Genomic DNA, 12,820 nt, shown 5'->3' on the forward strand with positions numbered 1-12,820 from the left:
TACGTGGTACGGTACTGAATTCACGCGATATAAAACGAGATTCTTCGTGAACTCGAGATTGCAACCTTGAAAGTGACGTCACCTAGTTACGTGCGTAGCAACATGTAATAATGTCAAAATTGTTCTTGATTCATCCGCTTTGAGGTAAACGTTTCTAATCTGATGATCAAATTTTTTTTAATATAAATGTTGTCGACGTTATTTGAAAAAAAGAACTCAAGAATCAGAATAAGGGTGAAATAGTCCAAAGGAAAACAGTTTCCTCAAACTACTTTTCACTTGCGGATGCCAATCAATGTTTACTGCGGTGTTGCTGGGCACTTGCAACTTCCGTACCGCCGTCTATCTAGTACCCAAATAAGCGTGTATGTATGCAATACATTAATGGCAATGCAACTTCAGTCGGGAAGTGGGTGTGCAATGAGAAAGGTTTTCTCGGATCTCGAAGTTTCAGAATCGGATGAAATTAAGAGAACAGAGCATTTAAAAGTCGTGTGAAGTGTTTTATGTTACATTTTGCGTTTTCTTTCTCGTTTTCAAGGGAATAACCCTGAAGTTTGTTCAACGCACGCCGTGCACTTGTTTTCAACACCCGTTGGGCTACACCACCGTGCGCCGCATTTACAGCCCAGGAAACTTTACAGGAAGGCTCAGCGACCAATCAAAATGGCATTTGCAGACATAGCGGTGATGGAAACAGTTCGTCTGCTCGACAAAGTCAGGGCAGAAGGACCCAAAGAACGCCCAGAGAGAATCTCGAAAGAACCTCCGCAGTTTAAAGCAGTGGGCCTACATAAAACGAAGTCCAAGGAAGGAAAGCAGCCCAAAACCGACCCACTTCGAGTCTTGGATCCCGGACGCAAGAAGCTGACAACAGTGGAATCTCAGAGGGTGTTGGCTGTCTTAGATGAGGCAATCAAACGGACTGAAGTGGTTTCACTGTTGCCGTATGTTATTGAGAATCTGGACAGGTTCGGCGTGGTGCTAGGTGTAGAACTCGTCACAGCTCTGGAGGAACAGAGCAGAATGAAGAACTTGTACGCCGATGCATGCACACAGCTGAATGCCATCAGGAATCCAGAGCCAGTCTTGGCATCTAGTGTAAGCCGAAGGTCATCAGCACTGTCCCAGAGGAGTGCTGGCTCACAGAGCCGGGCATCGTCCAGGCACAGCAGCATCATTGCAACTGAGAATGATGTCAGTGATGAGGAGGAAGAAGACGAGATGGGCATCTCAGAAGAGGAGGAGCAGTTGATGCAGACTTTGGCCACCCTGAAGCAGCAGATGAGTTTCTCCACCCGCAACATCCTGCGTCTCCTCTCGCTGAACCCTGCCGCTGTGAACGCTGTGAGGGCGGAGCGTAAGCAGCGAGATCAGGAGGCGGGCAACCTCATCACCTACTTGAGCGAGCTGCGGGGATTCATCCTGGAGCGACTGCTGACCACACCCCTGGAGGAGAAGGAGAAGACCGATTACCTCACCCACATCACCATCCGAGAGAGGAATAACGCCCAAGTCATCAAGAAGCTGTCAGCAGAACTCCAAGCTGCTGAAGATGAAAAAGATGAAGAGGTAGGTCCTATAGACAAATCTGAAGAGATGCCATTCTTGCAGGCCATCGCACTCACACACATGTCTTAACTTGAGTGTACACGTGCATTTTGGCAGGTTATGATGCCCGGTTGGCCAGAGAGGAATGTAACATGCGGACACGTACGACCTGCGTGCGAACAGGATGGCCCCGCTGTAATGGCTAACTACATGATTCTTTCTCCCGATTTTTCTATAGGCCTAGACCCCTTGCGTTAACGCAGAGTCAGAGGCTGTTCTTTGTTATTTGAATTTAATTACAATGAAGGCCCAAAAGGTTTACTAGAGCCTATCCTAGAGGAAGAAAGAAATGCCCTCTAACGCAGGGAGCCTGTTGAAAAAGAGACAACCACAGCACTGAGTGGTCCATTATCAGAGAAATTACTGGGGTGACTTGTATATGCAGTTGCTGGGTGTATTTTCAGAGGGGCGGTTCCAAGCAGAGGGTCTCTCTGTAGAAACACCTGATTGAGGAAAGAGTTTCATATCTCGAAGTCGCTAGTGCACATCCCCCCATGGCACTGGTCCGAAAAAAATCTTAAGTGTTTTTGAAGTAAATGCCTGAACACTTCCCCTGCTGAATGTGACTTTGGGTACGGTGTTATACAGCTACAGTTAATGTTACGAACACAGCTGGGCGTGAAATAATGCACCATTTCTTGTTGGGATTTTGCCTGCATGTAACCTACAGCACAGCACATTCAGAATTCAGAGTTGTCAGGACAAAATTATTGTACCATTGTATTTTGAGGCTGTATATGTTTTGTCGGAACAGTTCTTACAGTACCAAATTATTACAGAATTTGGAAGAAAAAACAAAATTACACGGCATGTACTTACATTGTACACTTTCCACCCCCTGCTTTTATCGTCAGATCTCCAAACGAAATGAGGAGATCCGTCGTCTGAAAGCCGAGCTGAACCAGATCGAGAAGTTCTCAGAAGAGCACATCCGCCGCACCAAGTCGGAGGCCGACAAACAGCAGCAGGCGGACGCCAAGAACTCGGATGGCAAGCAGGCCAAGCTGCAGGCAGAGCTGCAGGCACTGAAGACACAGCTGGCCACCAACACAGCAGAACACCGAGAGAGCGAGTTGGCACTCAGGAAGGTAAACGAGGGGGAGGGGCGAAATTTTGTTCGGGGGGGGACAAAGCACGTATCAGCAGCAAATTGATAAACCATTTACGTTGACATGTCTCGACTCTGAGGCATTATCTTGCAAATTGGTGATTTTTGTCCCCTTTCCTGTTTTTTCTTCGTTCGTTTCGCGTTTTCTTTTCTTTGCATTTTTATTCCCCCCTCCCCTCCTTGACAGCGCTCATGTTAGGGGGAGAGACAGCGCTCATGTTAGGGGGAGAGACAGCGCTCATGTTAGGGGGAGAGACAGCGCTCATGTTTGGGGGAGAGACAGCGCTCATGTTAGGGGGAGAGACAGCGCTCATGTTAGGGGGAGAGACACACTTCAGCAGACAAGTCTGGGACACGGCCTTTAGGGTTCTGTACATCAGCCCATCAGGGCGGAAGTGTTGAAATAACAGGGCCAGATCAAGAACGCTTGTATTATTAGTGGGTTCTTAGATATTAAAAACAAATGGAATACAGCAACATAAAAAAGACTGGAATACATGTATCTATCTATCTAGTCCAATACAATGTATGTGTATTGGAGCATTTGGTACCAGGTCCTTATATCCATATGTTAATAGCATCAATGCCCCTGGACGTCTGAGTCATCTATTTATTTTGAAATTTTCAAAAGTAGTTAATTTCTGGATTAATTAGTATCCCAGCAGCTTGAATGGGATCTCCATAATGCAAGGATTGCCAATAACAGCCGTCATGGTATCATCTTGTTTTGACCTCAGAGAAAATACAAGATTGAAACCGAAGTTGAGAACTGGATCCAGAAATATGACACTGACATGGGTGAACGGCAGGTAAGTTTTCCATGACAAAGGCCTCAGGAAGTTTTGGGGGAGGTGGGCCAGTGAATTTCTATATTGCTTTTCAAGGTGTCAAATTTTGTGCTCATTCTGTTTCAAATTAGCTCAGCTTGTACCGTGTACTTCCGTATATTGTAGGCTGCACAGAACTCATAACCCTGAACTCTGACCTTTTTTTGCCTACATCACAAGCGCAGTTGTTCCGCTGCATGGCAAAACTTTTTCTGTCCTTGAGTAGAGAGTCGGAACGAGAAGTGTAATTCACAAAGGGGTAAAAAAAAATTCATGGGAATACGTAAACACTAAATAATTAATGCTTTTACTATAAACTGCTAGAAAAAGCGGGCCCATTTCAACAGTGATGAAGTAAGTTGTGCATTTTGAGCCAAACAGTGTTGTTGTAAATAGAAACAAAGGGTAGACTTTATGCTTGTCTTTGGCCATGAAATGCTGTTCAGTGTTTGTAAACAAAACAAAAGGGTACCGGGGCCAATTTCCTTGACCTGCCGAGCACAGAGAATCTCCTAAGTGCAGAAAATCGTTGCTCAGCAAAAACAGGTTACCAGCCAAAAATTCATGCACTGTGTGCTGCTTCTTGCCAATTTCCCCACTGAGTTCCGCCCAGCACACATGACGTTTCCATTAAGCAATCACTTCCCGCACAGCAGCAAGCGGCTGCCCGATTTGCGAGAATTGAGTCATTTGGCCCGTACCTTTATACCCACCCAACAGGATGAGTATGAGGACCTGGACACTGTCTACACAGAGGAGAAGGCCCAGCTGAACGAGCTGGAGGAGCGCTTCAAGACGCTAGAGGTGGAGTACACCACCATTGTGGAAGAGCGGCGTGTGGCCCAGGAGAAGAAGGAGCGGGAAGAGAAGGAGCTGGCCCTGATGATCAAGGGCGCCACCGTCATCCAGGCCTTCTGGAGGTCCTACAAGTGCCGCAAGGCCCTTAAGGCCAAGAAGAAGAAAGGCAAAAAGGGCAAGAAGGGCAAGAAAGGGAAGAAGTAGAACACCCCCTCTCCCCCGACGCAAATGGAACATCCCGCCCTTCCTTCAGAGTATCTGCAAGTCTTTGTTCTCCAACCATTGGTTAAAGTTTTTCTCTGTGGGATGATTTTGTGACTTTTTGCTCGTCACAAGTGAATTCGCAGTTTATCAATAGTATTTATCCATGGAATGTTTGAATACCAAGAAGCGTTGCTTCCCAACTTTGCCTCCAGACATGTCTTCTAAGCAGCATATTTAACCCTAGCAGTACCTGCAGCCTGGTAATCACATAATGCCAAATTCAGAATGGTATAAAACTACCTTCATGGAGTTTATGTGGATAGGTTGCAAGGATCTTGAAGAACGGCTTATAGAAAGATTACTTTACTAAGTCTTGACTAAGACCAGTATGACAGCATGTTAACTTCAGGAAGCGTCTGGCTTCCCAGGGACTATTGTATTGTTGCCAGTTACAGCCTACAAGTAAACTTTTGTTTACAACCACATCACCATTGTGACATGAGAAGTAATTAAGAAGTTGGGAAAAACAATTTGAATTTTAACATTTCTGCGATAATTTTTCGCAAGCGAAGCGGGGACATTAATCTAGTTAGGAAGTTTCTTTGGCCTGACTGTTGTGAGTGATTTTCTCTTTGAAAGATGTGATTAATTAACCACCTGTCTTTTGTGAAACACAAATCCATCATTGACATTCCAATTTTTTCATCTGAGAAAATTTGTACTCGTATGTGTAAATTTACATGCACTTAGGATGAACCGGGCATTTAGTGAGTATTCATGTACATGCATGTACCCGTGTACACATCTTGACCTTTGAACCATTGTAGCTGTTTCTGTTAGATAATTTTGCTTCATAAAATGCAAGCCATAATCAAGAAAAATAGTCTGAGATAGTCACATGATTTGAGGAATGTTTATTCTGTTGCTTCGCTGGATTTATTCCCAATTCAACACCTGTATCATAATACCTTTACATGTATATAGATCATGTTTAACGTGTTTAATTTGAGAAGTCATTCCGGTTTGCTTATTTCTGTCGGACTCATTGCTGTACATGCATGTACTGGAGAGTACATGTATCAATAAAAGTGCAGACTGAGACAGCGTCTCGTTTAAAATTAACAGAAATTTGCGATTTTCTAAAATGTGGGTTTTTTTTGTTGTTTTTTTTGGTGGTGTAAATCGTACTTGGCGGGCTCCGTCCAGTTTTCACCTTCCACTATTTGACAGTTTAATACATCTACATTGAATTTGTGTCGGTGATGGTACGTATACAGTGTATGCAGTTCCAGAATTTGACCCTGTTCCCGAGGCTGGTTTCTTGATACTCCATCACATTAATTATATGCCCTGAGCGGAAGCACCCCTCATCGGTTGAAAAGAGCCATGTTGGTCGGGAGCGCTCAATTTTGCTGGTAGCGATGCTACTGCCATTGCCATTGGTAGCTCAATCCATGGAGCCCCACCTAATATAGGTCCTGCAAAAAGTGGGGGCCACCCCCCCAGTCGAAAAAGTGGGGGAGGGGGGCACATGCCGATACCCCCCAACCTCTTCCGCCACCAGTGTCCAGAAGGATAACTCGCCCCCCCGTTGGATTTACGCAACACCTCTCCCCTTCCACGATTGCATAGCTTTACTCTTCTTTCACTTAATAAACCGGCTTCCAGAACATCCAGTTTAATTAATGTCATAATTTCATCCGAACTTGACTGGGGCAGAGTTTTAAATGAAGGAGCTCGATGTCAAATGCATTTAGATTTGGAGTCCCAACCCGTAGTTGTTCAACCATGGATCTTAACGTCAATAAGGTATCTTCCAAACTTGGTCAACAGCTCCTATTATAAAACAAAAATTGTTGGGAAAGACCTTCGAGTTTTTTTTTTTCACTTTTTAAAAAATTCCTGTTTGCACTATTTATTCCTTTGTTACATGTGTTACATGTGTTATTGTGTTCAAAATGGTTGGTTCCAGTGTTGGAAAATTGAGCTGTTGTATGGATGTAGAAAGGCAAACTTGAGCGCGTTCACTTTGCTGATGTGGACGTGAGCGTCATTACGCGCTGAGAAAGAATGTGCCAAACGCACTCGCAGCTACTAGAACGTGCTCTTTTTAAACATTTCTGTTGTAATGCTCTAGCTCTAAGTCCAGAGAGGCTCACCTCACGACACACACGTGTTTTGCTCTTAGTAATGCCAGAGTTACCGGATAAAACAATCAAGCTATTTAGCCGACTTTGTCTCAACTGTTTTTCACCGTCCGAGCAGCCATCCTCCTCCGATTCAGTTAGAATAGCGATGCACCTCCGGAGCCAGTCTCAAATGCGAAATGACGAGCTGTACAACGCCATCCACACGGGTGACGCGAGCAGATGCAAGGAGCTACTGGCGATGGGTGCTGTCAACCTTCAGGAGGGCGACTACTCCAGCAGTCTTCCACGAGACGCCGTCAAGACCACGCTGCCCCTGCAATTCGCCGTGATGCACCGCCAGCCAGAAATCGTGAAGATGCTCCTCCGGCATGGTGCCGACCCTGACTGGGTAGACATCGAGGGGAAGACGGCCATCCACACCTTGATCTTATACTGGCCGAGATGCGTCCCGAAGGACGACCGGCAACTGTTCTCCCAGGAGGTCGCAGCGTACCGACGATACCTGCGAGCCGTAGACCTGATATGCATCAACACCCTCCGAAGGCTATGCGCCTTCGGGAGCAGTCCAAATGCCCGTGACAACCGCCAGCAGTCGCCGCTGCACTACTCCGCCAGGTACGACATCCCCGGAGCGGCCAAGATGCTCTTGAGTTACGGTGCCTTCAAGGATGCCCGCGATATTGACCGCAAAACACCGGCGATGCTGGCGGCAGCGATGGGAGAAGCCTGCCTTGCGGTGCTTCTCGAAGCCAAAGCTGACGTCCATCTTACCTGTAACCGAGGCAAGACGGCGCTCCACTACGCTGTGGAGTCTCGTTGCCCACAACATAAGAGGGAGGCTTGTGTCCGAATGCTGCTCTGGCAGGGAGCTGATCCAGACGCCACAGACAGCAACGGTCAGACGCCCCTCCACGCCGCTTGCAGAACGGCCGATGAGTCCGTCATCACATGCTTGCTGCGAGCGGGAGCAGATGCCGACATCCGGGACTCTACCGGCATGAACCCTCTCCACGCGCTCTTGGAGAACCCACACAGCCGTCCACTCAACATCAGCGCGGTTCTAAAGCTCGCAGATGCCACACTACGGTATGGGTTGCCCGACAAGGAGAGCCTCCCCGCCTTACTCACCCTTCCGGGGTCAGAGCCTCTCCGAGAGGCGCTTCTCACCTGTAGAACTCCCCCGCCGCTCCAGAGACTCTGCAGAAAGGTACTCCGCTTTCAACTGATTTTCGCATCCTCTTATGAAGATGAAATAGAAGACAACATCGCTAGGCTACCCCTTCCTAAAGCCTTGCAGAGATTTTTGGTACTGGATCGTACAAACCCGATCTGGCAAATATTACTTGGACAATGCAAGTTCGAATAAGTGGTAGGCCTAATCATCACTGATCACTCCCGATGTAGCTTCCCCTATGAGATCAGTAGACGCTCCATGGGTCATTTGTGATGCTTTCACTCTGAAACACTGCCAAGTAGAAACAGCGCCCTCTACAGTACACCTTAACGTCTGAAGCGTTGGCCGACTCGAACGTGGGTCGGCTGCTCGAACGCCGAGAACGAACAACCGGTTATTGCTGGTAGTTAGTGACAAGCAACATGGCGGCGTCCATGTAGGCTACGTTATTCCAGAATTAATGTTTGGATGGGCTGAATTCTTTTCTATATAAACAGGAACATTCATTTCTGTGATACAGAAAATAATTAATGCTAATTTTGCAAAACTTCCTATGGTCTATGGCTTTGGAAGCCATCTCTCTACTTTTGTAGCTGTTCAAAAATCAAAATCTCACGAGTTTTTCCGTGTGTTCCTGTAAAACCCTGACGAGGAGGTGGTGTGTGATTCTGTTCCGAGAACAGTGCTCTTGAGTCGTGTTCCCGCCGTTCGAGCACGAGAACAAGAAACCCGTGTCAAGAACAGGCCGCCCTAACTCGACCGTTATTTTGAGATCAGCAGCTAATTTCTATGTGTTTCCAGACAAATCCTAAATATTGGAATGTTATATACATATATTATGAACATGTACATAACAAACGAATTTATTTGAAGATGGAATTGTTATTTTAAACGTTGAAATCTGGTAAGCCTTCACCTTCTTTTTTATTTTTTTCATTTTTGGTGAAGAATACCTGTATAAGACTGGTACGCAAAATTAAAGGTCGTTGGCATTATTCCAAGCCATTTTCAACCCCTCCGCTCAATTCTGAGGCGAGGCATAGATCCCCGGGGTGGGATGGGGGTGGGGGTAGGGAGGTAGTATTACCTCCAACCTTTTGACCAGGGGAATGGACAGCTTTATGCGGTAAGGAACCTAAAAACTGAAAGTGCAGAGTTTGAGATTTTTAAAAATTTTCCGAGGGCGAACATTCATTGCATATATCACTGCTGAACTGAGAGCAGACCATGATTGAACGGGCCTTCAGGTACATAACGTTTGAGGCACATAAGACGACACATGCATTAAAAGACCCCCCACACGAAAAAAAATTCCTGGATCAGCCCACGAAGTACACACAGATACAAAAGATTTGTATCACAAACAACACCTGTTATTGCAGTGCGATGTCCTTTCCCAATCTCTTGATTTTACAAAGTTGGATTTTATTATTTTGCTCACTCCCCACCTCAGCCAGCTCCCACTGGGCACTCGAATTGACGTCACTTCTCTAATTCTAATGTGTTACATACAGCCTAGATTCACTGCTGTCGAATTCCGAACGGAGCACGAGGTTCAAACACCGGGTCTCTGAACTTTTTTCTCCCGCCCCCCCCAACATTTCAACCGACAAGCCTCGTCATCGCCCCCTCTGTGACACCAATTCCCCTGACGCTAGTTCAGGTTCACTGTTACTTTTCTCCCGTCAAGTGGTGGGTTCTGCCGGTGCCCGCTCAAGTCAATGGGTTATGCGGGTTTTTTTGTCAGGACCCGTGGGAGAGATCCCCCTGCATCTTAACAAGCCATCCGGCTGGCGGGAAGTCAAGTGAATCCTGGCCTGGGGGCATGGGAGCTATTTGTAGCCGTTGTGTCCCCCCCCCCGGAGTGCGAACTCGAATTCACCACCTCCGGTGCTGCTCCGAGAACAGCACAGGCGTCTCCCAGTTTTACCAATTCTATTTGCCGGTGGGTGATAAAGTACAAAGCGGTTGGGGTCAAAACAGTGACCGGTCATAGGGATCAAATAAAGCAAATGAACTTGACCAACCGGTAATTACTGATGACCAAACCTCCGGACTGTTGGCAAATGGCATCACAACGTATAAGGTCCACCTACAGGAAACAATGAAAACCTTTTTTTAAAAATAAAGTACCGGTACTGAGTTATGGAATGAGGACGTAGCAAGTTTTAAGTGCTTAAATAATTTTTCACTATTGCTTGAATTTTATCTCCTCAATACAGTGTGGCACATGGAATGGCTTACGACAAAATACTAATTACGCAGAGTAAGTCCAGAAACAGTGTATTGTTTGCAAGAAACATTGCGGGGTCTCTTGCGTGTAAGTTTCGCCCCTTCTTGACAAGCTACTGTGGAGGGTATATAGCGCCCTCTGTTGGCATGCTTATTATTTTGACACGGAGTTCACCCGTCACTTGAAGCGCATGTCTGTGCAGCTAGAAATACTGGACCAACAGACGCCTCCAGTCAGGCATTCCAACCCAGCATGTTTGAAATTAAATTGAAGGCATAATAATTGAATAGTGCGCAAAGTTTAATTGTATGCTTTGGAAAGTATCCGTTGAGGGGCTTCGTATTGATGGCAGTAATAATAATTTCTTTAAATCAAGTATTGAACTTGACAATCGGCCAGATTTATTATACATGTTCGTATTGAGAACGGCTAAACCAACGTGATTAGAGTGAAGCAGGTTGAGCTGTTTTTTGGGGAGACTTTACATCTCAAAGGGGAAAACTTCTTGCATTCGCGATAGCCTGACGCAGCAATGTGCCGTCCATTGGCTCCATTTATTATAATCCACAGTGAAAGTGCGAAACCCTTCAGGAAATAACAAAAATGAGCAGGCGAGAAGCAATTTCTTGTTAAGTCCTCTCACAAAATCCCATCCCAAATCACTCGTAGAAGAGACGAAAAGGAGGAACTTTGAGGAAAACTGCATGGAATAGGTACATTATAGGGTAGGTTTTGATCAAACAAACAGGTCGGAGATCAACATTTATCTTCCTCGAGTCCAGTCTGGCCTCTCTCAATCGACCCAACCCTTGCCGAAGGCGAGGATGAGATTGTGATCTTGATTCGTGCAAGAGTCGTCCCCTTCCAGTACCGATCTGATCATCTGGGGCCTATCGATTCAGGCCAATTCCACCACGGAGTGCGGACGATGTGGGTGATAGTGGCCCGTGCAGTGTACTATTGTAGTGTTGTGCTGTCGCGTGAACCAATTATCGGGCATCCTCATCAGCGGCGTATAAGATATCCCCCCTTGATTTGCCAAACATCATCTCCAGCGGGTCAAATTAATACCATTTCCCTCGACGACAGACGCCCGTGACCCCCTCTCAATTGACATGTTGAGGGAGGGGGATATTTCTGGTCCCCCCAGCCCTCGGGCGACGGGGCTCTGGCCGATCAGTCACCGGGGCTGAAGATGTTTCTGGCCTATTCCGATGGAGAAATTACACAAAAAGTTATAGATATAGTTATAGATTCCCGTCATTTATTATGGCCACCCCCGGGAAAGTGATGTCCACAGGTTGAACAATTAACTTGCAAACCACACGAAGCTGATTCACGACAGTGGACAGTTAACCGTGTGCTCATAGAACACACGAACTGGACGGGTCAGTATAACGGTACCTTCAAGCCCTCTACGTTCAAGAATGCCATTTAAAACGCAACGAAAACTCGTCTTTAGTACAAAAAGGTCACCTTCTGTCGTTTTAAAACAGCCAGTAATTTTTTTTATGTAACTTGTATGTTCAATTAAACCTTTCCAACGGCACAATGCGGAGTTTAGCGTCTAAATTCCCGCGAGAATATATGACTTAAGTCAGAACCATTGGCCTATCTATCGGTACTGAATTAAATTAACACACAGTGCAGTGTGCATTATAATACCAACGATTTTGCTTACCGTTGAAGGGTGAATGGGGAACGCACCCCAAATGGACAAAATTTGTTTTTAATTCTTGCAAAGTAATGAGAGGAAAAGATGGCTCTGTTGGTGGGGACCATTTCATTTCCTCTCTGTGTGTAAACCGTCCCCAAATTTAGCCTCACACCTCAGGAAGGTCCAAAAAGGTTATAGATAGAAAATTCCCGAATTCCCCCACCCTTTCCCGCAAAAACTGGTTCTTGGGTCCAGCCTTGGTCCAGGGAAGCACCTTCGTATTGGTTCGAGGCTCGTTTGGATCCCCGTACTCCAGAGACAAAGGTTTAGGTGAGCCTAGTTTTTGTCTCCCTTCATGAGGCAGGCCCTAAAGGTTCTTCGTAATTCGTGAAGATGAACCTGATCGGGAGATATGGACAGCCGAGGTAGAAGTCGGTAGCCAAAGGTCATTCCAAATCCGAGTGTCCTTCTCATGAGAGGATGGCCAATGTTTAAATGTTTGTGTTCCCCTGCCTCTCAAGAATAATGGTAATCTCGATACACTGACCATAATACGCTGATCTGCCACAACCATGGAATGAGTGGGAACCACGGAAAGGCTTTCATATGTCCAAGGTTTTCATTTTAAAAATAGACAGATTTCAAAGTTTCAAGTCGTTTTAAGGGCGACAATGGACCAAGTTCCCCTTATAAAAGTCACACTTATAAGACGGTCTTAAATCTTAAACAATGATGTCGAAATTGGAATCTGAGTCCCCTTGTTCCATATCGGGTTAATCCGGGTACTCATGGACATAGCTTACATACAGGAAAGGATTGGCTGTCTTTCCTGCCGGCCAAAGATCCGCCCCTCTCTGTCTAAATCCTGGCAAACGAGTGATGAAGTTCTCTTCTTCAAGGGGCAGAATCTTTCCCCTTCACTCGTCGGCCCCAGGCCGAGGTGATGTCATCAATTGCCTCAGATTTCCCGGCATTATGACCGAGGCTGCAAACAAATCATTCGTGAGGTATCTAAGATTTCTTCCGTACTCATTTTTCTGTACAACCGGGGAGGGCCT

The 12,820-nt window shown here is 46.1% G+C and overlaps 2 protein-coding genes across 4 annotated transcripts; both read left to right on the forward strand.

The window, feature by feature from the left end:
- The first annotated feature begins 76 nt into the window (after positions 1-76).
- Positions 77-5,676, forward strand: iqcd (IQ motif containing D). Of its 3 annotated transcripts, none has more exons than XM_022240569.2 (5): positions 77-144; positions 542-1,572; positions 2,466-2,699; positions 3,457-3,528; positions 4,267-5,676. In XM_022240569.2, the coding sequence occupies exons 2-5, from the start codon at positions 667-669 to the stop codon at positions 4,546-4,548; spliced, it is 1,494 nt and encodes a 497-aa protein (XP_022096261.1). In that variant the 5' UTR covers positions 77-144; positions 542-666; the 3' UTR covers positions 4,549-5,676. The 3 variants fall into 3 exon arrangements, with proteins under 3 accessions (XP_022096261.1, XP_022096259.1, XP_022096262.1); XM_022240567.2 differs by lacking the exon at positions 77-144 and adding an exon at positions 184-429; XM_022240570.2 differs by lacking the exon at positions 77-144 and adding an exon at positions 184-365.
- Positions 5,677-6,620: 944 nt separating this feature from the next.
- Positions 6,621-8,873, forward strand: LOC110982251 (nuclear factor NF-kappa-B p105 subunit-like). The gene has a single exon (XM_022240547.2). It carries the CDS (start codon positions 6,739-6,741, stop codon positions 8,062-8,064), a length of 1,326 nt encoding a protein of 441 aa, XP_022096239.2. The 5' UTR covers positions 6,621-6,738; the 3' UTR covers positions 8,065-8,873.
- Positions 8,874-12,820: the final 3,947 nt, after the last annotated feature.

Source organism: Acanthaster planci, linkage group LG09 (genome assembly GCF_054643075.1).
Source record: "Acanthaster planci isolate LZ-2023a linkage group LG09, COTS_SCS, whole genome shotgun sequence".
NCBI lineage: Eukaryota > Metazoa > Echinodermata > Asteroidea > Valvatida > Acanthasteridae > Acanthaster > Acanthaster planci.